This window comes from Saccostrea echinata, unplaced genomic scaffold, assembly GCF_033153115.1.
Source record: "Saccostrea echinata isolate AGI-Se365-2 ecotype Australia unplaced genomic scaffold, CSIRO_AGI_Sech_v1 ptg000033l, whole genome shotgun sequence".
Taxonomy (NCBI): domain Eukaryota; kingdom Metazoa; phylum Mollusca; class Bivalvia; order Ostreida; family Ostreidae; genus Saccostrea; species Saccostrea echinata.
This window is the reverse complement of record NW_026889782.1, coordinates 20,371,968-20,399,460: the sequence shown is the minus strand read 5'-3', so window position 1 is coordinate 20,399,460 and position 27,493 is coordinate 20,371,968. Positions and strand designations below refer to the sequence as shown.

At 31.2% G+C, this 27,493-nt stretch overlaps 1 protein-coding gene and 2 long non-coding RNA genes across 3 annotated transcripts; all 3 read right to left on the bottom strand.

Annotated features, from left to right (window-relative positions):
- Positions 1-457: 457 nt before the first annotated feature.
- LOC133198250 (uncharacterized) lies at positions 458-7,667 on the bottom strand. Its single transcript, XM_061334373.1, has 9 exons — positions 7,555-7,667; positions 6,888-6,912; positions 6,215-6,299; positions 5,584-5,787; positions 5,271-5,411; positions 4,678-4,849; positions 2,413-2,519; positions 744-920; positions 458-585 (listed from the first exon to the last, which is right to left on the bottom strand). Exons 2-9 carry the CDS (start codon positions 6,888-6,890, stop codon positions 458-460), a joined length of 1,017 nt encoding a protein of 338 aa, XP_061190357.1. The 5' UTR covers positions 6,891-6,912; positions 7,555-7,667.
- A 9,930-nt stretch (positions 7,668-17,597) lies between these two features.
- Positions 17,598-19,998, bottom strand: LOC133198030 (uncharacterized). Its single transcript, XR_009722490.1, has 3 exons — positions 19,970-19,998; positions 17,875-17,908; positions 17,598-17,633 (listed from the first exon to the last, which is right to left on the bottom strand). It is a non-coding gene; the product is annotated as an uncharacterized LOC133198030 (long non-coding RNA).
- A 1,751-nt stretch (positions 19,999-21,749) lies between these two features.
- On the bottom strand, positions 21,750-24,160 carry LOC133199040 (uncharacterized). The gene is made up of 4 exons (XR_009722728.1): positions 24,075-24,160; positions 23,881-23,929; positions 23,675-23,806; positions 21,750-22,009 (listed from the first exon to the last, which is right to left on the bottom strand). It is a non-coding gene; the product is annotated as an uncharacterized LOC133199040 (long non-coding RNA).
- Positions 24,161-27,493: the final 3,333 nt, after the last annotated feature.

Here is a 27,493-nt window from a genome sequence, read left to right as displayed (position 1 = left end):
TGAGCTTTGAAGATATTAAAAAAAATTGTTCGACTAGATAATTTTTCTGATCAAGTTCCTGTACCATCTTAAGCATTTATAAAACAAATGAAATAATTCATTACCATACTCAAAAAGATAAAGAGTATTGTGTTCTTTAGTATCCTTTGAATATGTTGAAACGTTGTAAAATTTCCTTTTGCACAAATCTCTCTTTGCGTCCCAGTGAATTCTGATCTTCAAATTGCTTTTCTGTTTAATATTTTAAAAAAAAAATAAACTAATTTCCCCAATGACATAATGTGAGACATATTTCAAATTTATTATGCATATAAAATGTAGTTTTTTCATGCAAAAAATTATTGTAAAGAAAAATGTTAAATGCGTCTTGATATATCATGCCATAGTATTAATCTTGAAGATTTTAAATTTCGTAAGGGTTACAGGTTAGAATTCTGATGGGTTGGTGTATTTTACATCAAGGTTTGGTGAAAAGTATAATTACATCATCGTCTATTTCTTTGTATGACACCACGGTTCCAGCTACATACTCCTTGCCTTCAAGCTGCATGATGACTCTTATTTCAGGTAATTTCTCTATCATGTCTACAACAAAATGTGAAAACATAACTAGATTGAGATGTCATCAATGTAATTTTTATTTTAATGTGCATTACATGTGCACTCGATTTAATCAGCACTTGATGTATCTTTATACCTAGAAAGGGTCTTTTTTTTTTAATTCTTAAAACCCCTGATTTTACCTCTGGTGAGCGGAGGAAGGATGTCGTTTGGCATTCTCTCAGGTAGACGAATTTTAATTGCCTTGGAATCCTTGTAATTTTTCATAATGGTCTTAGAATCTATCTCATTGTCGGGATTTTCTGCATCTTGAAATATGTATCTATACACATTTCCTTTCACAAATCCCACCACTGTGCCTTTATCATTGACAAATAAAACAAAATATATTTAAAATGTAGTGCTATGAAATGCTGCATATTTTGTTTGCAATTTTCAGTTTTATTCTATTTGTTTTCAAAAAGGTACATGCACGTGTTTTTTAAAATCATTATTTTATATTTCAATTAAATTATAATTATAATTGTTTACATGCTAAGTGAGACAAGTATTCTTTATAATTAAATAAATTTTAATGGTCATTATAATTTTCTCAAAAAAATGAACACACAAATAAAAAAAAATAATGATCATAATTATTCCAATACTTTAAATTAATTCTGCTTTCATTAACAATATAATACCCCATCCCCCACCCCCAACCCCCCGATTTTTACTTTATTAATTATACTTATATAACTTGGATGCACTCGAGAACCATGATAGCTTGGCATGAAATAATTCTTGAAAAGCTTACACCGCAATTGGTTAAGTAATTATTTGCTTTTTGATACGGAAAATATGTGAATGAGGAATTTCACGTTCATAAAATACTTGTATTTACTGGCTCTTTTAGGAAATACATGTAATTACTAAATAAACTTAAAAAATCATGTATTTGTTGAAAAGTTTAGCCAATTGTACACATTTTCACAAATTATACATACGTATAATCTAGTAAATGTATGAATGCTTTAAAACAGCGCTTCATAAATTTCTTTTTTTATTTCTTCAAATCATACAATAGACAATCGTCATAGATTAATTTTCGATTCTTGGCAAGATTAAGTGCACTGTCTGTCTAAAATTCCATTTCAAGCCATATATAGCATATCTGAGTTGAAAAATAATAATACGATATTGCTTGTCCACGTTATCTAAGTTCAAATTAAGATTTTCACCGATTTTGAAATCGACGTGTGTTGAATATTAATAAGATCCGCCACGCACATTGCTGCTGGAAAAAAACAACACATCCACGATGGAAAAAGAGGTATAAGTGTTTATATTACATAATTGTCTCTTTACTTCTCTCCATATCTGCCTATCTATTCCCTGGTCAGGTTTTGATCCAAGTTTTATTTACATGTAGTTTCGTAGAATGATAAAATTAATACTGTAAATATACACGTAGTCATAATTCTGTTTAAACCACTGGTAGAAAAAAGACTACTTTATCTAAGATTGTCTATACGTTTTCAATGTAGGCTGGCACAAAGTTCCGCAAAACATTTGCGACGGCTTATATAGCTTTAATTAATACAACGCAGGAAAAATGTAATTCTAAAGTACGTGTAAAAGCAGAATTATTCGTTAGGGATTTAGTTTTGTTTATTTCGTTGTTAACAATTATGAACGAAATTAAATACACTACAAACTTTTTGATGACTATATATAGAATATGGTTACTATCGAAACAACGAAATTAAATGCACATAAAACCTTCTAAGATGACAAAAGAAAGAAATTTTATTCTTACAAAAATTTATGCTTCTACAGTATACTAAAACGCGAGAGTATGAGCTTATTTACCTTGCGTGTTTTCCTTGTGTAAATCAACCTTGCTTCCAACTATAATACCTCGGACTTCTTTCCGTTTGCCATTTTTCGCACTCTGAGACCGACTTGGCATATCAAGACTTGAAAAAAATCATATGCACATAATTAATGTAAAAGGTGAAAATAACGAGCACCGATCAATCTATAAAAAAAATGCAAAATATACGAAGAGGGCATTAAACTCTGACCTCTGGAAATTCAAGACGTGGGATCAGGTGTCAGGTATAGTAAGGATCCCCTGTTAGCCGGTGAAAGGCGTGTCATATGTATTAATCAGGTCAACTTTCCTTTGTCAATTTCAATATAAAAACAAAGGCCTAACAATGGGTATGGGTCAGCCAAAATACGACCCATTAAAACAGGAAGGTTATATTTGCCAACAAGGTCATTATACCAGGGTTCTCCGTGAGCCGTCATAGTTAAGATATTAGCACCACATTTAGATTGTCGTCGTACGATAAATGAATAAAAGTATAAATTAAATGAACCTGTTAATTATGTATCTTTTTTCAGTTTCTAATGCTAAACTGTTAATTTACTCTTTTAGGGGTTCATTGTTTGGCTTGCTAAATTTTATATCCACTTTTAGACCTCGCTGGACACATGGATAAAAGAGACAAGCCATTTTTGCACACTTATTTACAAATGAAGTTTTAAACATCAATCAATTTATGCTTTAATAGTTCTACATATGAACACGTCTCTCAAAGAACTGCGAACAAAAGTGTTTTTTCCCGCCTACCTCCAAGTCGATTTTCAGAAATAATTACATTAAATGATTTTTTTATATTTATATAGATATTTTTATGATTTTTCATACAACATTACTTATTTAGGAAAATTAAGATAGATAACTCCATAATTTTAGTAAAACTTGTGATTTTATGCCCCTGTATTCGAAGATTCGGGGTAAATATTTTATGCCCTGTCTGCCCGTCTGACTGTCTTTCTAGCTGTTAATCTGTTTGTCTGTTTGTCCGCAAAAACTTTAACCTTGCCCATAACTTTTGATTGGTTGGAGTTACGGCTTTCATATTTCACATGTGTATTTCTTGTGGCAAATCCTTTTTGGGTACCAACATATTTGACCTTTTGACCTAGACCTTGGAGTTTGACCCACTTTAACAATAAAATTTCAAACTTTAACCTTGGCCATAACTTTTGAACAGTTGGTGCTAGGGTATTCATACTTCACATGGGTATATTTCTTGTTACAAGATCTTTCTAAGGATATAAATATTCTTGACAATTTGACCTTGACCTTTGAGTTTGACCTACTTTTAAAAAAACTTGGCATTAACCTTTGAACAGTTTGCACTAGGATCTTCAAATTTCACAGATGAATTCCTTTTGTCAAGACCTTTGTTTGGATACCAACAATTTAGACCTCTGACTTTGACCTTGGAGATTGACCTTCTTAAAAACCTAACCTTTGCAATAACTTTTGAACAGTTGGTGCTACGGTTTTTATATGTATATATATCTAATGACAAGGTCTTCGTCTGGGTACCATTAAGTTGATCCTTTGACCTTGACCTTGAAGTTTGACCCACATATTAAAAAGTTTAATTTTGGCCGTAACTATTGAATGGTTGTTGCTTAGGCTATTTTACAGGTATAATTATTGAAACAAGTCCTATTTTAAGTAACAATATTTTTCATCTCTTGGTCTTGACCTTGGAGTTTGACTTGCATCTGAAAAACTCTAACCTTCTTCAAAAGCTGCCAAACGGGGTCATCAGTGCTTCACAGACACATCTTGTTCACTATAGAAATCAGCGGAAAACAAAAAATATTTTAATTTGAATTCTTGGTTACGCTTTAAAACCTGATTTCAACGGATAAAATATTCTACTCCCACCCAACCACCCCTCATGAAAAGAGTTGTAATAAAAGGGAATTAATTTTTTTGACGCTGGTTTTAACATTATTAATCAATTACTAATGACCTATTATTTTCATTCCAAAAAGCTTTAATGGCCAAGATGCCATTTATTTCAAATAAGTTAGGGATAAAATGTAGAATTATAGCGTGCGTAGTTCTTTGGTCACGAAATGAGCGGGACTTAGCGTAAGTCTTGTGCCACAGTTAATTTTGAAATGACGGTGAACCCTGTTATAAAGACCATTGAATTAACGAAAAGGCAATTTAAACGAGGTTAAGCAATATTTATAACCAACGTATATAATAGAATAATATTAAATACTTTCACAAATAAAACCCTGAGCTTTAAATACCCGTTCAAGCCCTTGGTGATCAGCCTTTTATATATGTGATTACTGATTTCCTTGTCCGTCATGTAGCACGAGGTACACAGATTTGTGGCATTGCACGTGATACACGACCAGCGGATTCCGTGCAGGGGATACTCTTTACAGCCATCACACTGCATATCGTCCTCTCTGATAACTGCAATTATACAAACAAAACTATAGGATAAGAAGAATAATTGCAAAACATACATTCCTGTCTTGAAATAAAATACAACCAATGTCACTTTGCAGCAAGCAACATGTCCATTCATGTAGATTTTGTGTTGCATCCGTTTTAATAACAACAATGAAATTACATTATTCATCATGTAAAATCAATGAAAACACGAGAATTTAATTTCATAGGAAATTCTTGTAGCAATATTGTTACTTTTATCAAAAGATCTGCCTATAAAACATAAATATGTACTGCATGAAAACATATATAGTCGCCTATACTTTTAGAATAAAGTGGATAACTATATCTCTAACGTAGTTATAATTGAATAAAATCGTGCCTAGTAAATTAAGATACGTTATTTCATAGGTAATATGCTAAATGACACCATAATACGTACAATTGCATTCATATAATTGAAGTTCAAATGTGTCTGGTCCTATAACACAATATTCCTTCTTTCCATTGTCCCAATAAACCTCCACAAAGTTAATACCCTTTTCTTCTCTGTATTCTTGGATATGGAATCTTGTTTTAAATGCTGAAAAAATAAGTATAAATAAAATAGAAAAAACGAAAAGCAGCATTGAGAAACAATCTTTTTCTTTATCGTAGACATAAGAATTTGAATCATTTAAAGGCAAGAAAAGAACTAACGAAAAATTCACATCCAAGCCTTTTATTCACTAAGAAAGAAAATACAATACATATACCTTCAGCGCCTTCACTTGGAGCACGGACAGCTCTCTTTTCTTTCTTTTTCTCACTTTTGGTTGTAAACGCACAAAGCACTGGTTTTGCATTCTCCTCGAAGTCTACACGTAAAATTGTACCTATGTAGTTGCCTTCCACTGCAGTCAGTTTACCCTGGTCATAGCCTGGTCCTTTGACGACCCGTGTCCCTGGAGTCAAGGATTCTTTTTTGTGATAAAGAAAAATATATTATTTTACCACTAAGTAAAAATATTAAATGTAAATAATACCCTGTTCAAAAAATAAATATACGTATAGAGGAAAAACAAGGGACAAGAAATAGTAAGAAAATTATCTTGATTAAATTCGACTGGGTAACATGGTGGTTATATATTTATTATTTATTTATTTTAAAAAAATAATAGGTACATTGTATATGTATTAGATATATATACACGGCCATACAAAAGAAACGGAGATTTTTATGCAAGGTGAAAATGATAATTAAAATTCGTACCAGCGATGTTTGAATTATCATAGTAAGATTTATCGAAATATATACACATTAAAACATTATTTTGATTAAAATCGAATTTTACCGAAACACTTTCTTACTTCTGACAGGTTAAACCTTATGTACTTTCTTTTTACCTTTTCCCCCATATCTTTCTGATGTAACCTCGCCATCCACTGCAAGATTATCAAACGGTTCCGGCAATTTGTTGTCTCTATCACTCTTTAAAGAAGTGTATTATAAATTGCTGTTATAATTTCAAGAAAAAAAAATATCATTTAAAGATAATATGCTTAAGAGCATTAAATCCTGTCAAAAATATAGTGTGGTGTTTTTAAAAGTAAGGATTATTATAAAAAAAAAAATAAATATTTATTCCAAACACCTTAAATGATTTCATTTACTATTTGTGACAACGTAGAAATCAGTATTTTAATCAGATTTAGATATTTACATGAAACAAACATTAATTATTTTTTAACACAAAATGCTTGATAATGAATTTGCAAATTCAGCATAAGAATCAAAATTTTACTGAGGAAGATGATAATTAAATCAACAGGACATAAATTTTAAATGAAGGGCGTAATGAATGAATCCAGATTTGATAAATGTAGCTCAACAGACTATATTACATCTGGAATAATATGATTCAATGGACTATGGTTAAATATATTTCAAAGACATCTTGTATAGATATAAATAAATCTTAGTAAGGAAATATTTTTATGATTGATCAGAACATGATTTTATTATGATACATTTCTTATTCACCGTATGGATTTCTATTTGAATAAAAAAGGCACTCACCATCTTTAATGTTCCACCTTGGTTTCTGAAAGAGACTAGAAGGTATCATATCTCTTGAACCCGCAGCTGACATCTTGTATGTTTGCACCAGATAACATTAATTTTCTTCCAGTATATTGGAAATGAAGGGATTCATTGACAAAAATGGTACACAATAAAATGAATTGATATATTTTTTTGAGTTTATAGGTCAAAGGTAAGTGCACTGGAGCAACACAAAAAATAAAAAATCTTTAGCTGACACACTAGTACTGTTACTTTGATTTTGTCATTTGTAAAAAGGACCACTTATCATGCTTAATAACATATCTATTATTCTTTGGCCTTACGTTGTTGCTAATGCAATGCGATGTTTTTGTCGTCAAGCATTTCAGATTTAAATTTTGTTTGTTCAACCAGAGGAATGCCTTAAACATCTTAAATTTCTTACACAAAGATTACTATAGCAGATTAATTATTTGCATAATTGTGTAATATATAAGCAATAATCCTTTTTATTAATAATTCATTATGGATTGTACAGGAAGGAGAGCTGTTATTAATACTAAATATAAAATTGTAGTTGATATTACTTCACCTTTATAATATGTTACTTAAAAAAAGCTAAAAATGTACAAATTTAATGAAAAAATAAGACATAATCTTGGAAGCATTGTAGGTTACTCACCTTCAATTTTGCCTCATCACGGGATACTTGCATAAATGCATAAAATAAGATGCAACGAATTGTTAGTGGCCTTCTGCTCCGTAGTATATAAAGGTGTGGTACACAACGTGTTTAACTAATATTCGCTTTATATACATATTTTTTTTTGCATTTTTTCGAAACCATTCAGCTTTGCCCTTCTCGGATTATGAACAAACAACTTAATATTTCGTTGGGTAATACCATTCAATTGATGCATGAAATATATGGAGATATGGAACAGAATTCCGGAATAGGTATAAAAATGAATTACAGCCCTAAGAAAATTTTCAAAAGCGCTTTAGTATTTCGGTCTATTTTATAAGAATATTTGGAATATGTTCTAAACTTGTCTCACTAATACAGAGGAAAAGAGGGGTTCTTATCTGGTCGGTTATTTTTTTATGTTCATTTATTAATAAATTCATCTTTACTTGCCAAGGGTTTGTGAGGAGAGGAGCAGATCACAAACCCTTGGCTAGCAAAGATGTAATAGATTATAAGTTGACAGACTAATATTCAGAATATGTTCCCGACTTCTTTTCTAATAGTCACGATAAATTGTTGGGACTACTGTTGCCTGCTGCATGTTAACTGTACTCAACATATAGTACTTATAAAAACATGATCTAATAGAAGTTGTTAAACAAAGAGTTAAAATCTTGTTTGACTTTTGTATCTCTACATGTACAAATAAGAAATTCGCACCCCTTCAATCTTGACTCAATACTTGATTAAGATAAACAAAAAAATATGCACGCACCCATGTTAAGGCTCATAAATTGACGATTTTATATATGTAATAAAAAAAAATGTGTATGGCTGGTTGCCCAAACTTTTATTTCTTGTCTACAGGAAGAATCCTACCATGAAATGGGCTTTCCGATTTTTCAAAGTGACAGTACGACTACAAAACGTGTGCTTTTTCATTCAAATTTACCCAAATTATCATTAAGAAATAGGGTATAAAGTTAAAGTCTGCAATTTGAGAAATATAAATATTCTTTCCTCACACAAAATTTATGTAATTAGAGTCTGCCGGAAAATCATAGGTCGTACAAACTGGAGCAATCTTTAGTCTGTTTATTTGTACCACGCCAATTCTAAAATGGCTCGTACCTACACTGAAGAGTTTACAGTTACAATGGAATATGAAGTAAGAACAATTCTGAAAAGCAAAATAGCACAACTTTCAGATAAATTCATACTCCTGAACATTTTAGTTTACTTTCAGACGAATTTAAGGGAATTGAAAGTACAAATGTTGACATTTCGTGTATTGGTGTCCGAGAAAAGAAAAAACCCACTAAAACATACGCAAAACTTCAAACAAATATTTTTCTGCACAGTTCCACTAAAATTTGCACTTCAAATGTCAACAATGTTTATGTCATAAGTGTATTTTTATGTTGGGTTTACACTTACTTTTTTGTGTAAATGATGGGAAAATGAGAAATGATAACACGTATCAGCAAACCTGTAAAGTAGAACCTTCGCGAGCTCTGCGTGAGTGTCGCGAGATCCCGTTTCTTCTTCATCCAACGAATATATTAATCCCCCATTAAAATTTTAGTCAGAAAAGTTGCTTTTTCAAGCTCTACTTTCAGTTTCTTTTTCTTTTTGGTCGACTTTGACAATGTAGCAGGTCTTCCGGGCTAATCCTCTTACCATGCTGTTTTGTTTATGAAAGCTATGCATGCGTGTATAGCATGGAATGTGGAACTCCGAACACTTGTTTTTTTAATATATTTATGGTCCCTAAATAATTATTAATTTTAATGAAATAATCAAAATTATCTAATTATGAAACTTGTAATTCTCCGAAGGTATATACGTTTACGAGTAGTAAATAAATTCCAAATCCAATCGGAACATGCTATCAAGTCTTTTTTATGAGATGCGCCGTACTGTCAGTTTAAATTTTGTTTGTTTGTTTTGGCGTTGACATTTATTTTTCTGGCTGTCTATTCGCTTTGAAACGCGATTGAAGAGACTTTTCAAGAACACACAGGAAATCAAGAAGTGAATTTTCGGGAACAATATTCAGCAAATATTTGGATGGCTGTTCGTGTGACATAAAGGTCACTTCTCATGACGTAAAATAACTTAAAAAGTATACTTATTACCTTGTTCATCAGTGTACATGAATGCCATCATGAAATGAATGGGCATACATGAATATTGGTATGACAATGCAATACGCTAGTTTGAATGTACCACTGTACTAGTATTTAATTTTGTCATCACTTTTACGTACCGTATTCGATGATCGGCCACATAGAAATTTGATTTAGCACGTTAGAAAAAAAATTACTTGAGTTATTTGTATATTCATGTTCCAAGGATCCTAATCAATCTGATCAAAGTCTTAGCATGAAAATAATTACTCAGCAGTCGAACGTGTTCCTTAGGTTATTAAATTACGCTCATGTCAACCATTAACAAAATTAACATTTTGAGACACCTTAGATCGGCATTGAATTTCCAGAAAGTTTATGTAAGTAGAACTATGATATTTTTTTTTTTTTTAAAAAGGGCCTACTTATAAAGATTGTTTTAATCAGAATTCTATTAACTATCTTAGCTCAGTGCTTTTCGGTACTGTCAGTTCTTTGATTCAATGTATGCACACATGTTATATATTTTAGACATACATGTATGCTATTTTCTTCAAAGACCTCTTTTTAAATGTGCCGAAAATATGACACATAGGTGGGTGTATTGTTACATGTACTTGAGATATTATTAAAACACGAAAAAAACTACCCAGTATAGACATATGCATTTCTTACATTCAATAAAAATACATGTACACATATATGTTTGCTAGATGATGAGCATTATTTCTAGCTTTCAAAAGAATGATTGGTTTTTTTCAATGAAGTTTAACTACGATTTGATTCTCGTCCTAAATGACTAAAATGAATAAAGAAATAGAATCTCTCCAAGACATTCCAGATATTTTAACCTTTTGGGAAGAATTTAATAATCTTTTATGAATCGTTTTTCTATCTTCTAAATTTTGTCCTTCACGCTATGCAAAATTTAATGATTTTAAAAACCACTGTGCACTTTTTCTATAAACAAATTTAAATGTCTTTTTTGATACCCGATTTGACACATTTACCGAGTTTTTTATAACTCGAACGTGTATTTCATCATAATATAGCACTCAATTTACATTTACATAAAAACCTTTTTTCTTTAGATATTGAAATTTTTTTTCTCTACGATATAGATTTTATTTTGTCTGTTTCTTTTCAAAATCATGTTTCTCAACATTCATTTTGATTCTTTATTTCAAGACTGTACATTTGATAAATTACCTATGACATTACATCATAACAGGTTGTTAGATGCAGCAGGTGTCCTATATTCCTTGTCCCCATGTTTACATGTTAAATAATACGTCGAAGTAGACCTTTTAAATATAACTCGAGAAGACGCCATTTTTTCCACCGCTAATTAACATAAAGAATGCCATGTAATCTTAGGTTACAGGAAAGCCAAATCATTTTTTCCCCATTATTCTACACTGAAAAAGGAAAACGTGCAGATACTTGAAAACGATTTTCTTGAGGTATATTTATAACATTATAATACTCATTTTCATCAGGCAAACTTTAAAATAATATTTGTTTGCCCTCATTTTAACGACAGAACATTCTACATGTATCAGTATAGTATCATATCCATCGCTTGTGTTTAGATACATAAATGGATAGAAATAACCTCTCACAAACCATCGATTTATCATAAAGCTTGGTTGTTAGATTACAATTAACGTGTCTTTCAAGTAAAATATCCAAACATAAAACAGATGTGTCAGACTCTGTGGTATCTTTTATCTCAAGCTCACCGGGATATATCATATCGACATAAGAATAGAAATAACCATTGTTAATTGACAATACGTCGTTGATATATCTAAATGTCGAGTTGAAGACCACAGCATGCGTTTTCTTCTTCTCATGTATAAGATTTTGGACTATTTCTGCTTCATATGAATACAAAAAAAGGTCTGCTAATAACGGGGCTCAATTGGTACCCATGGGAATTCCAGTAGATTGTTGGAACACCTGGTCTCCAAAAACTACATAGATATTTTCAATCAGAAACTCAAGCATCTTTTTAATGTCAACTTCAGAGTAAACGAAAACAAATATAATTTAATTTCATTTTCTTTTTTTCTATGTTAGGGGTTAAAAGCAGCTAAATATTTTTTTTTATTATTAGAAAAAATACTATATGCTTTTTCCTAATGCATGGGACTGCTTTAAAACCAAATAACGACAAAAATTTTATTAATTAGTTTAAGCATCGGGATAAAGATACCTTTTATAACTCGATACGTATACGGATACGTCAGATAGAACAATCTCTATTACCAGCAGGAAAAAAAAATAATTTACTTATTATAGGTCGAAGAATTTTTTTATTGAAAAATAACAGTAAGCGTTGAAAGAACGAATAAACAAAGCATATCACAGATAGATTATCGTGTAAATTTCCTTATTTGAACATGGCTTTATTTTTATGTGTTAATCTTCTAGCATGAAATAAAATTTACCCAACTTCATACAAAAATGCGCTGAGAAGAACAAGAATACATTTGAAGTATGTCTGCTTGACTTTAACTTGGTCACTTCTATTAAATTTTCATAACACATATATTATGTCAGGTTTTGGCGACACTTTTACTCCATTGAATTTTAAAAATAATTTCATTTAATTTTTAGAAAAGTTTACTTATTGTGAGTATGATTATTTGTGGTCTTCCAATTCTGAAAAAATATATTTCTTTATTCCTTCTGTAAACCCTTGATCAAACACCATGCCTCAATACATATATGCCTGCGCAGCTATGTTAAGGCTTCCCGAAGCTTTAAAATGCGCTCAAAACATAATATGTCATTGCGAGGCCGGTTTTGGTTTTAATTTATAAGTATTGAACTTTAGTACTTCCAATTTATATAAAGGGTTTCCTCGGCTATATATTAGCATATTTGTTATGATATCACATGACTTTGTTGATCACGTGACGGTCATTTATAATTTTTTGAAGTGTTTCTTATAAATCGCTTCGGCGCAGCTGATTAACTCAATAATTATTAACATTTTGTTATATAAATAAACTCATCGTATCCTTGTGTATCCGAAATGTGCTTGGGAAAAGTCATGGTATTACTTGGGTACAAAATATTTCCTGAGAAATTCAACTTACCTACAAATTTGAGGGTATTTTCCACACAATATCGTAATCTGTATTAAAACAAAGCCAACACACATTTTTCCCAAGCAAGATTCAGTTAGAGAACAACCTCTTCTTACATATTTCCACAAAAATTCTCAGATTAATCCTCATTAATCACCTGCGCCAGACTCTTTTATACACACAAAATAAATTCTACCTCCAACCACGGGTATAAAACAGAGTACATTTCAAAAGTATATTTTTCATAAGCATTTTGAACATGCTGAATTTCAATCAAGGGTAGGTAAGCGGTGTATTTTTAAAATATTCGGACATATAAGACTTAAAAAACCTTTAACGACCCGTGAATTTTGCAATAGCTATCTAGCATTTTACATGCAGTTTGAAATAAAGTGTAAAGTTCATGACACTCTCCCCGTCATAACACCTCAAGTTTGCAGTGACCTGACGTCATTATCCATTATGACGTCATATTTTGGTAGTTCAGAGATGTGAAGGCACAGTGTGCACTGTCATATTCTACGGGAAGCCTTAACCTACCTGCGTGATCATAGCTTTGCTGTTCTTAGAAAAATAGTATTTTAAAGATTTTATCTAATATATATTCCAATAATCTAAATATCACATACTGTGGTCTGATCCTTTTCCCCAAATCCCATGATTTTAAATGCTTCAATTTTAATAAATATATTTATGACAAACTCATATGAAACAAAACATGTTTGTGAAATACTGATACCCCCGTATGGCAACTGATAGCGAAGGTTAAACTTTCTCAAATGCAAATCAAATATTTTGATATCAAAAGTAAGTTCTTGTCTCGAGGAATAGACATGTGAAATATGAAAGCCCTGGCAGCAACCATTGAAAAAATATGGAAAAGCTTAAAATTTTTTGTACAAAAGTAAGTTAAACGACAAGATCTAGCTCTAATGGTAAAAAATAATGGTGCCCAAAGAAAGGCCTTCTCACAGGAAATACAGATGTGAAATATGAAAGCCCTAGCACCAACCGTTCAAAAGTTATGTTCAAGGTTAAAGGTTTTCAATTGTTGGCCAAACTCCAAGGTCAAGATCAAAGGGTCAACGATGTTGGTATCCAAGTAAGATCGTGTCACAAGAATTATACATGTGAAGTATGAAAGCCCTGGCACCAACTATGCAAAAGAAATGACCAAGGTTAATGTTTTCCAAAAGTAGGTCAATCTCCAAAATCAAGGTAAATAGGCTATAATTGTTGGAATCCGAAGTAAGGTTTTGTCATAAGGAATAAGCATGTAAAGTATGAAATCCTTAGCACCAACTGTACACAAGACATGGCCAAGGTTATAGTTTTTCAAAGGTAGGTCAAATTCAAAGAACAAGGACAAAGGATCAAAATTGTTGGTATCCAAAGAAAGAACTTTTCACAAGAATTGCATATGTGAAGTAAGAAAGCCTTAGCACAAACCGTTCAAAAGTTATCGTCAAGGTTAAAGTTTTTCAAAAGTAGATCAAACTCCTAGGTCAGGGTCAAAGTGTCAAAGTTGTTGGTATCCAAATGAATTTGTGTCACAAGGATTAAACATGTGAAGTATGAAAGCTATAGCTCCAATTGTTCAAAAGTTATGCCAAAGGTTAAAGTTTGGGTAAATTTTTGTAAAACTGGGTCAAACTTCAAGGTCAAATGGTCTCATGTGACGGTTTTTCAAAGAAAGGTCTTGTCACAAAGAATACACGTATGAAATATGAAAGCCATAGCTTCAACCAATCAAAAGTTATGGGCAACGTTAAAGTTTTTGCGGACGGACAAACAGACAGCTAAAAAGACAAACAGACGGACAAGGCAAAAACTATATGCCCCAGAATCTTCGATAAGCAATATACCTTTGTACTGACTATTATTTTCTTGATATAATGATATTCCGTCAAGGAAGAATCAATATATATTACAAACCTTTATTGAAAAAAAAAATCTCTCAAGATCAACAAAGTTACAAATTGTTAATATGTTACATGTACTAGGATTGTCCGTTAAAAACGTGGAAAGCTTGTCTAGAATAAAAAATAATCAACAATGCTTTATAAAATTTTCAAAACATTTTAGTACATTTCTCATCATAATACAGAGCAAATTTCTCATGGCTTTAGGATCAAATAGGCAAATAATTGGATTTTTTTGTAATGTGTGGTAACACCTCACTGCGACAGATGATAATGTCAGTATATCTATTTCTTTATACGACATTGCTACTAGGAAAGCAGCTACGATCTTGAAGACAGTCCAGATGAAGCCCTGAATTTTTTTTTTTTTTTTTTTTTTTTTTTTTTTTTTTGATATAGTACCTTAATAAATAAAATTGGGTATGAATATTGTTTACAAAATTAAAATATACTTAAATATATAGAGCAATTTCTAGCAATTTCTACTGAATGTCTCAATTCATTGGTAAAAACTCGTTGTCTACGATATAAACGGACAGTCCAAATTTATATATATATTATTTTGGAATGAATACAATTTTCACATGGTTCATTTGCATTAAAAATGTACTTGAACGTAAAAAATAACATATTAAAAATGTCAAACCACGTAAATGAAATCATAGGAGAAAATGATAGCGTTTTATGTTCATTTACACGTTAAGCTATCTCACAAGTATGGTAGACGTCAGTTGCAGCATAAAGCAAAACTAGTTTATTTAGCACACATATCCGATTTTTTTTGTCACAACTTTCTTTCTTCAATGTTTTAGAAATTGGATCGATATCCAAATAACGTAAGGCTATCTTTTACATTTTTGTTCTCTTCCCCCCCCCCCCCCCAAAAAAAAATGCTACAGAATTTGGATTCGAGATAGTGTTAGATAATTTTCAGCAGTACTTAAATAATGAGATAGTTTTGTTTTATATAGAATGGCAGGGGAATGTACATAAAACCTTCATAAAGACTTATATATGTATCAATTAACAAATCATATATATCAAAATATATATCTCAAATACATTGATGTTTTAATACAAAAAAAGGTTAATACAGAAATATATTCTTATTAATGTAATATTTTTTTCTTGTATTTATATCTCATGCAAAAGTATATTGTTTAGATAAGACGTCCTTATTTAAACTTTATTTTCCTTGCACAAAAGTTAACATTATTGGAATTCCTCTACAGCTATTTTGATGTCGTTTCCTGAAAGTAAATGATGCTGATGAAGATCTTTCTGTAGAATTATATGCATAGTAGACTTACATATTTTAGCGGTCATCATATATTAACCTTTCGCTACAAGCATTGTCCAGTTATTCAAGGACACGCAAAACTTTTAAATAAAAAAACATGCAATTTTTTTCGCTCAGTGTGAGCTTATCAATGATTACATTAATCATTAAATGAGGAAGAAACTGTAAGGGGCTTAATCTTGAAGATTTACTGTATATCATCTGGAACTTTTTTCATTGCGCCATTAGAATAGTTTGCAGGTTCATACTGTTAGAAAACATAAAAATTCATTACGCGTATTAGTGATCCACTTACAATGATAAGCTATATGCTTACCTTTGAACTCAGAAGATTCTGAAAAAAAAAAATTAAAACTCTCAATAACAGTAGTGTCGACCATCTATGTATTAAGTCAAAAAGGGATCATGATTTACAATTTTTTTAAATTGTAAATTGTTTTTATGATTTGTTTTAATTCGTTATAAGTCATCGACTTTTTCTCTTTTTTTTTATTTAATCGCTTTGAAAAGGCTTTATTTCCATATCTCGTGCTTATAATTAAAGATTCCATGGTTCTTTATTTAAGAAATAAACAACGTTATCCAGTGAACATGGCGTTATGAATAGCAATTGCTCTGTCAATGATGCGCGCTAGCGCATCATGGGATATATATATGCCAACAGAGCAATTGCTATTCATAACGCCATGTTCACTTAATAATCGTTGTTTATTACTTATATTCTGTGATGTCAAGAATATCGAATAAATCAAGTAAATTAGTGCACAGGTGCTTGTCTCCGGTGAAGAAAAACTTGATAATAAAATCAGTAAACCTGATTGATAATTAATCCACTTGATGTCCAATAGATCACATAAAGTATATATGGTATTTGCTTATTATTTTCACGGTTATCTGGATACAAAAACGCTCCGTCTTAAAATTCTCGTAAATTTTTATTTTGATGGTGCTTTGACGCTCATGACGTCATTGTCGTTTGAACTCTCTTGGAAAATTATTAATGACAATATTGTGAAAAAAGAGAGTGTTGATTAATATTGTGTTCTTTAAAGAATCTTTTTTTTTATGTTTCGTAAGTTTTTAAAATTCTTTGTGAGAGTTAAAATCATTCTTGAAATTGATATAGTATTACAGAAATTTCGCTTTGTCTGAATGTAAAAAAAACGTAAATAGTTATCGTTCTTTGTACCTATATGTGTTAAAATGAACAAATAAATTAAAGATATAGAGCTATATTTAATTTGTAGAAAGATTTATTATACAATTGAACACGTTGACTAATATTAATTAAAAAAAAAAATACACACCAATCAGGAATTTTAATCGTTTATAGACTTCTTTTTTCCCGGAGGATTTCTTAAAAAACAAAAATTTATTCCTTTCGCACAAAATGTCATATATATACTTCTGAATGTGTTATATAAGTTGAGTAGCTTGCACTGCGCCAGTGAAAGAAACGAACTGCACTTATAGCAGAAGTTGCGTTCATGGTGCTATAAATGCAACTGGTAAGTGCAGATTCATAGTAGGAGAAAACAGAGAGTATGCAAATATTCAGTTCCTCAATCATATTCTTCATTTCCCTTTTAACTTCTTTCATTTCGTCTTTCAAAGATTCCACCTGCTAAAATTGATTAATAATGATTTTCTTTAAATTTATATTTGAAACAACAAAAACAAGTACTTATCAATTAAAAATTATTTATCTTCACGAAACTGCAAATAAATTGATTCAAAGATGTAGCATGTAATAAACCTCTCCAACACAACCAAATGCAGTTTAATACTTCAATAATATCGAAGCTGTGGAATATTTTTCTTTTTAAATTTATTTATTATAATTTTTAGAAAGGATTTTTTTTTACCTCGGGAAAATGATCAGTGTCAATCTCTAATTTCCTACAAAAATGAATTTTATTATAAGAAAAGAAGAAAGCGAAAGCTCACCCCTCAGGAATATTGCTAAAAAAAAAAACTGTCATTATGCGTAATACAGTAAAAGAAATCGATCATTCAATAAAATCCTCACTATAATGAAATAACTTTTCATAAAACATAAAGTACTAGTATTCATCTACAATATATAATCCAAAATAAAAAATATGATAATTTTTGACAAACACGGGAAAATGATGTTATACACGCGATGTATGCAGATCTGACATTTCATTTTTTAAAGATCTCAAAAGATATTTAAAGTGTAGGATTCATGTCCAAATATATTGAAAAATGTCTGAGCATATACCAAGTAAAATTTCTGTGATATTTTTTAAGACGAGTCAAAGTAAAAATTACGGTGGGTTTTCAAAAAAAAGTTCGTGGACTAGCGCCTTAAAATTAAAACCGCTTGAGCTATATCAATGAATTTTTGATATTTAGTTAACATCATCCTTTCTATCTATAGAATTTTTTATTAGATTGTTAATGTTTTAGTAAGCTATGGTTTGTCCAGGTGGCGCAGCCTCAAATATGACGTTTTTTTTCTACCTGATTCTAACTGAGAAAAACTCCTTTGATGTGAGCACTTTTCATCATGAGATTCCGTTAATTCTGCTATGTGGAATGACACTTTTGTTCCGTATAAAATGCAATATTTACCCCATTTTGTAAGTTCTATGAAAATTTATCGTAAATTCTTTATGGAGTTTCCATACAATTAAAAGCTTGAAAATGACGTCAAAACGGGAGGGGTGTCTCTTCCACCATTCCGTAAAGTTTCGCACCTGGAAAAACTGGTACAGAATTGGGGAATGTTTAAACGGGCTGCAGAAAAATAAAATGCATCCAGAGTACTTATTTCTATATGCACAAAAAAGATTCAGAGAGATGCACAGTAAATGTCTATTTGTAGTTAAGGTGTCAAAAGTCAATTACGTCAACGAGTGACGTTGACCATTTGTGCTAGAAATTGAACTCCAACAAGCTAAGTATTCTGGCATAATCAAGTGAGGATTTTTCTCTCTATGTATAGATCCATTTACAATATTATGCATTAAAAGCAGCTGTTCATGACATTGTAAATTCATATAATCAAGACGGGCTTCAAACCTAACTTAACACCAGATAATCTCATCAAGATAAGTTTTTCGGGTAGAGAGAGCGGACATTGAGAAACAATAAAGTTGTCGGACGTCATGTAGCTAAACGGCGACAGCGCCGGATGATCATATAATGTCTTTTTTAATTCAGAATAATTTGACAAATAATCAGCTTATCAAGTTAAAATTTTCAACATTTCTTAAACGTTTGTTGTTTTATGTTCCTTATAAATTGTGTATGAACAAACTATATAGTAGTAATTTCATTGCGTCAGCCCATGAACTTTTTATAACCCCTCGTATATAATTATAATTTTGCATATTGTTATCAATTAAAATTAATAAATGTTGTCATTTACTTGGTTAGGCATCTTCTACAGTATTCACAAAAATATTTGAGCGACTTCTTTCTTCTTCAGAATATACTTTCATCATGAGTGTTTACTAAACAGCGTCTCCATATCAGTAAAAAAAAAAACAAACAAACAAACATAAGCTTCTGTTCTTTCAAGCTCTATTGTAGAAATGTTATGCCCAAATGTTCACCATTTGCAGATTTTTGTCTTCGCATGTATGTTCGTTATTGTAAGAATTGATTTCCTTTGATACAAATATATTTTTCTTGTTTTTACTTTGTTTTAACAAAATAATTCTTATCCTTGTGTATTGAGCAGACCATAAATTACATAGTTGATACAACATAAACAACAAAAACCAAGTAAAATTTTGAAACAGAAATATACAAAGACTTTGTAGCATTAGTGTGAATATATAATTGAAACTTAATTTGTCTATAATATTGTTCTTTATATCATATTCATAGAAAAATTCTAAATGCTATGTGTACTTGTATCATTTTTTTAGTCTTAAAGACACTTTTGTTTTATCTGAATTACTTTTGACGATAAACACACGCCAATACCCTTGCATTTCCAGAATCCCGTTCTTCTCTGCCTCCTCGGTGTCTTTCTGTATGATATCATATTTCTCATCGTACAGAAGCACTAAATAGATGTATGTAAACAATAAAATAATAGTATTACTCATTGCCTGACATAGACAGCATTATCTCAACAATGTTCCATCATGCCATATATTTAACGAGAGATGTAAATATAGACCGTCAGCAGGTATCTTTTTATTGGAATATTATAATAAACAATCTTGTATAAAGGACCTTCTACATATCCAGATAGCTTATGTTTGGAACCAGTTTATCATATAATTACCTCTCTCATACGCTGGCTGCCCTTTCATGTTCGTCACACATTTCAAAAACGTGAATATGACAAGGTGGATAACAAAGGCGGCAGCTGAAAGAAGCTTAAAATGGATTGGGAAGATATTTCTGATGGTGTATTCCTCAAGGAAGTTCGACTGTAACTGTGACCAATGCATGCGAGAATTTTCATGCACCATTGCAGCAGTGTAACTGAAAAAAGTTAGTAAATGTATTTACTAAATGGACGAAAAGTTACTTAATTTATCATTGATATATCATGTTGAAATTCTTGATACAAGAATAACGATTAACATATTGAGGAATTGAGTTTTTATAATTGTTCAGTAGAGTGTTCTCTATTTATAAAGCTAGGTGCTACACATCTTCACCAAAATTGCAAACCTTGATACAACTCGATACTTCAAATAATTTTCTTTAAATTAAATTTTACACAGAATACTTTTGATGAAAATGATTTCAGGGATCATTATTAATTAGATAAATAAAAAGTTTACTTAGTATTACCCTACGGTAATGATAGAAGGCATTTGAAAGAATGAATTGATTATAGCCTAATCTCAATAAAAATGATAAATAAGATGAATGAGGCTATCCAACCTGTATATAGCAATGAGTAAGTTAAGCAACATAACAACAGCTATCAAGCAGTAAACGGCTCTCAGATAAGGCGATATTGCGCTGCCAAGGGAAGTAGGGCATATCTCCTGTAAACCAGCTTTGTATACATACCTTAAATACATATAAACATTGATTGATACAAGCCAGTCATACTCGTTTGAGTTTTTCTTTTGAGTATTTGTGAACGTAATTAGTAGATACGGAAACTTTGTTAACGACACCCTTATCGAAAATCCCTTTTATGAATCTAGTATAAAACCTTTAATTTCACTTCGTTCCCTTCACAGAAAGAAAGAATTCTGGTTATTAGGAAACTCATTTGAAATCTGTGAAATAACATTATAATTTAAAGAAATCTGAAGTGAAAACTGATACGGAATAAATATAGGGAAAATAAATTCTTAAAGACCTCTCTCTTCTCTCTATCTCTCTCTCTCACCGACATCGTCAACAAAGTCTCCATATAAAGTCCAGTATCCATTCTTGATAATACTTTCTACTTCTGCCCAGCTACACTCAGTGTTTGGAAATGGAAGAGGGTAATCCACCACATTGTAGCACATCATGATCACAAGCACGATGGCCATGAATGCTACTGTATTTCCGAACTAATGTAAAAGAAGTATATTTTTTCTGAACAGGAAAATAATAGAATGAAACGTTATTAAACTTTAAAATAACTATATATATCCAAAAAAGAAATAAAAATTATAATAATAATTAAAAAAAAAACCGATTCGCATAACCCAGAACATGTCTGAATTACAAAACTCAAATCTACACATAGTACTTTATATGTTAGGGCAAATCATTTTTTAAGAATCAATATGAAAAACCTAGCATTTTCTGGATGATAACTAGTTGAGTTCCGAGAAATTCAGATGTCCAAAACATATTGAGAATTCGAATATTTATCGTAACGTAAGCCTATATGTACAGCAATTTTGCAGCACCCTCCATCAAGTCATCGTCAAACAATTTCAAGATGGCACCTAACGTACAACTAATAATGATTAGCCAATCCAAATGGTTCCACGTATCTGCCAAATACATTTTTACTGCGTCAGGTATCTTTTTCCTTCTTTTAATGGCCACAATAACCTGAAAGTTAAAACAATGATATGTAAAAGAAATTAATGCGACACGAACAAGAAAATCATCAGAATGATTTCAGAAGTTTTTCTAACCAGATATACTCATAAATATCATTCATTTTTGATGATAATTTTCGGAAATTATATATTTTGATTTTTTGGAGTAAAGAACAGAAATTTTAAGATTGGAATTTAGTCTTAAGTTGTCAGATTGCTCTTGGGATAATGAAATTGAAAAGGCATATTTCTTTACAGAACTAAAACAAGATGTGTTTGTGAAACACTATGCCCCCGTATGGTAGCTTATGTCGAAGGTTAAAGTTTCTCAAATGCAAGTCAAAATCCAGGCCAAAAGATAAAAAAAATGTTGATACCCAAAGAAAGATCTTGTCTCGAGGAAAACACCTGTGAAATTTGAAAGACCTAGATACAACTGTTTAAAAGTTATGGTGAAGGTTAAAGTTTTTTAAATAAAAGTCAAACGTCAAGGTCAAGGTCAAAGTGGTTGGTATCCAAAGGAAGATCTCGTCACAAGGATTACATATGTGAAGTATGAAGGCCCTAGCACCAACCATTCAAAAGTTATGGCCAAGGTTAAAGTTTTTCAAAAGTAGGTCAAACTCCTAGGTCAAGGTCAAAGGGTCAAAGTGGTTGGTATACAAAGGAAGGTCTTGTAACAAGGATTACATATGTGAAGTATGAAAGCCCTAGCATCAACCATTCAAAAGTTATGGCCAAGGTTAAAGTTTTTCAAAAGTAGGTCAAACTCCTAGGTCAAGGTCAAAAGGTCAAAGTCGTTGGTATTCAAAGGAAGGTCTTGTCACAAGGATTACATATGTGAAGTATGAAAGCCCTAGCTCCAACCATTCAAAAGTTATGGCCAAGGTTAAAGTTTTTCAAAAGTAGGTCAAACTCCTAGGTCAAGGTCAAAAGGGTCAAAGTGGTTGATATCCAGAGGAAGGTCTTGTCACAGGGAATACCAGTGTGAAGTTTGAAACGCTAAGTACCAACTGTTCAAAAGTTATGGCCAAGGTTAAAGTTTTTCAAAAGTAGGTCAAAGTCCAAGGTCAAGGTCAAAAGGTCAAAGTGGTTGGTATCCAAAAGAAGGCCTTGTCACAAAGAATACACATGTGAAGTTTGAAACCCCAAGCTCCAACTGTTCAGAAGTTATGGCCAAGGTTAAAGTCTCATAAAATTTTGCAAAAGTGGGTCAAACTCCAAGGTCAAGGTCAAAAGGTCAAATATGATGGTACCCAAAGAAAGGTCTTGTCACAAGGAATACACATGTGAAATATGAAAGTCATAGCTCCAACCAATCAAAAGTTATGGGCAAGGTTAAAGTTGACAACAGACAGACAGACAAACAGACAAACAAACAGACAAACAGACAGACAGGGCAAAAACAATATACCCCCGGAATCTTTAGATCCGGGGGCATAATAATCTCAGATGCCTTTAGCTAAAATAAAGGTTCATATTACAGTTCACACGAATTTCATTCTACAATAGCTTATGTAGTAAACTCTACTCATTTAAGAGAACTGGAATTTACGATAATGTTTACTAAAATATATTTTATGTTAGAGATTTCGAGATATAATCGATATATTTCTTGTATAACATGACATTACAAAGATTCAGGAACCACCATTCAGCCATGTAATCCACAAACCTGTTCTAATTCGTCAACAAATTTACAAGCTACCCAGAAAAGTATAGCTAACTCAGAACTTGAAACTGTTTCTTCGCTGTAATCAAACGACAGCATGTATGCAAACGCAGCAAGGAAAAAGAAAACTCCAACCTAGTAAAATAGAACAATGGAATTAAAAAATGCTAGCAATTCAGTGTTTTGATCAGTATAAACATCGCTCTTACCATATTTATCCATAACTTCAGAATTTGAGTATGATATTTCTTGTAGAATCTATTACAGAAAATGATCATTACTGAGATTAAGTAACATTCATTTCATGCAAAAATGTAAATAATCATTATGGAGAGAGCAAAATGACAAGTGATTTTTACGCTCATTCAGTAATCACATAGTACCAAAAGCAATCAAGACCTACCATGTTAAAGGTGGTTTGTCGAGGTTGACCATCAGAAGGGGCATGATGAAAATATGGAGCACAAAATGAATGAAAGTTGTTATCATCTGCAAAATTAAGTTTTCGAACAAAGACTGATATAAAACACTTTATTTTCGTGCAATTTTTCTTCAACAGAAAAATAACAAGATGAAATCAATAAAACCTTAAGGAACGTATAAGTCTTTTCCTCTTTGTTGTATAAATTTATCCACGAAAATACAATAATCTTTTCATAATTTGTTTATGCATAATATATGCACAAAATAACAAAAAACAAAAATTTAGGGAAAAAACAACAACTTATTAATTAAATAAAGAAAGTTAACTATATACCGCCCAAGGACCTCCTTTTTCTCATATCCCTTTCCATTCCATAACTCTTTTATGATTGTCATCAGCTTTGAATTTTCTAAAAACCACTCATTCTATGTCTTGTATGCAACATCTAAGTAACCATGATTTAAAAGTAATCTTCCTGCGTTATTGACGTCATCTTTCTTCTTAAAAATAAACGTCATCACTCTGTCTGACACACTTGTCGACTCAATTGGTTTGTCTCTCTCGTCTTTCTCGTGAATATAGTTCATGATGCTAAGCGCATGCCGAAAGAACATCCTGAAAGAGCATGCCATTAAGTTGTAAGTTCTTTCCAAGTATCCCTTATACGTGTCACTACAATGCATATTTTTAAGTACACATTGAAATTAGCGTAGAAACATTCTATTCTAATATATTTATTTTGTTTACCTTCTTAATCTACCTAATTCTTTCTCTTCTAAAATTCCTACTTTCCAGTCTTCGCTAAAGTCCTTCAAAATCTTGCAACCATTTAAAATTGGTCGTATACCCACCTGTTAAGAAAGACGTTAATTAACTTAAAACGTAATCAGGATGCAAAAACGTTTGTCTTTGAAAAGGTGATCAGCACTCAACTGATATAGAATGAATGTCCCATGAAAAATATTTATAGGTGACCTTTATAAATTCTGAAAAATTATGATTTGTTATGAGTCATACACATCCTGTTTCCAATATTTGTCTTGCTCCATCTAGTCGTTTTGTTTTTAGCAGGGCGTAAAACACATGGTCCAACATACTGCAGTCTTTGCCTAATTCCAACTTGTTATCCTCTTTAAAAGTCAAAAAGATGCTGCGCTTAGGAGTTAAAAAACATATTTTTATATATCTTTGCTGAAAACTCTATCCACCATTTAGTCAATGCAGACATGTGTTTAAAGATACCTGGCCTTTTACAGTAAAGACAGATAATTAAGAAAAGCTACAATTGCATCCCGAAACATAATTACAAAGATCCCTTAAACTGTTTAGAACAATCTTTATTCATTTTGATAAATGCATATATTAAATTATGTATAGTAAAATTAAGTACTCGGAAACTTGAACATGAATTATTAAATTATAATTACCTAGTATCTTGATAATGATATGTGTTTTCAGTAACTATAAGTTAAAGGGGATAGATTACTAGTAAAGTTTGGAGGTTGATACGCAGAATCTCTCGTTTCTTTTAGGTCTTTCCACAATCCAGTTTTAAAGTCTTCTTCTTCCATATTCTACAAATTAAACTTGGTAATATAGACATTCTTGATCTTTAATCAAAGTTTGGTAGAAACACGATGTTAATGGCAAAAAAAATGTATCGAAAGAAACTGTTATTTCATGCTCTCCAATTATATTACGTTACAAATTACTTGCTTAGATAATTGACAATGTGACAACAATCAAACGACAAGATGATAACTACCCATTAATCGATCTTAAATCTTTGGTGAAAAGGGGAATTTAAGTAAAATCTTGTGTACCAATTTTCTGATATCAGTATCTGTGTTCTCAAAATGAAACACTTTTTTTACGATTGAAATTTTAAAACAAATTTTGTCACTTGATCTCTTCTTAACATCAGTTATTTTGTCCTAGTGACGAAAGCAAAAATCTTTATTAAAACACGCCTTTTCAAAGATATACGCTATTGACTTCTGGTTGAATATTTGATCAACTGTTTCCAACACGTATGATCCAGGAAAATTCCATCTTCCAGCTTTCAGTAGCTGCACAGGTAAGGAAACCCAGTCTTTTCTCTGTTGAAAAACGTGAAACAGAATGGGAAAATTGTTGTATTTTTTCGGATACACAATGTACATGTAATTTACAATGTTCTTTACCAATGGTAGTTTTTTCTGATATTCGTAGTTTAAAATCATTGTTAGTACCATCTGATGTTCTTAGACAAAAATATCAGCATACATTACCAGGAGATTAAAGCAGATATCAAATCCTCTTTTTTTTTGTTTGTTTGTTTTTTTAAAAAAACAATAACATATTTCAAGCAGGTATTTCCTCAAAATTTAATTCAGATGAAGAATAGAGCATTAACAGAAATCATAAAATCCCACAAAGTTTTTTCAGTTATTTGATATTTTAAATTACACAGGGATTAAGTAATTAAATGCAAAACTACGTTGCGTATGTCCTTAATCTATGTTAGTCATAAATTCGTGTATCTTTTTTTTTTCCATCGCATCATTGTATTCAAATATATTTAAAATCTTATCTAAATTTTAAAAAAAATGCAATGTAAAAATTATCAATTCTATAATATCAAAAGATTACTTGAAGAAGAAATGTTACCAAGGAATCAAAAACCTTGTTTAGGGGATTGATTGTGCTTGTCCTTCAAATTATGAATAATAACTGAAAAATAAAATTTTTCCTCATTTTAACATGCTATTGAGGAAAAATAAAAAGATGAAAAATTCTAAAGCCATGAAATTCTTAAATAAACAATAGTTTGATAGCTGTTATCTACATGAAACAGTAGAGAGTGCAGCTTGAAAACTTACATAAATGTATCAAAGCACATAATTTTGCTCGAGAAACAAGAAAAAATATACAGAAGGAAATAGAGCTCACCAGAATAGGCTTTCTGGAGAATTAATGTACAGATTTCAGGGGATTGATCACAGTTTGTTTACTTCACCTTTTCCGCATTTATCAATAAATTAAATCTTATTTCCTGCTTTTACAATATTTTTTTATGTCAGGGAGTATCCGTAGTTCAAAAATTGAGTTGAAAGCTACTGTATGGAACTGAAACCTTTAAAATTCTATAATATTTATATTTAGATCTAGGTTTAAATGGTATATACCTATTAAGACACTTTATACGCATAAATTCAAGAAATATTATTTTGTTAGATACACAAATAATCATCTTGTGATGTCAACTGACTTGAATGATTATTTTGTTTCATGCTTTGAACGCTTCTCATTTCAGGAAATCATAATGCTCCATATTTTACAGACTATAGATAATGGACAATTAATAACTAATCTGTATGACAAACGGGATGACTTCAGGTTTTCCATCGTTATCTCCC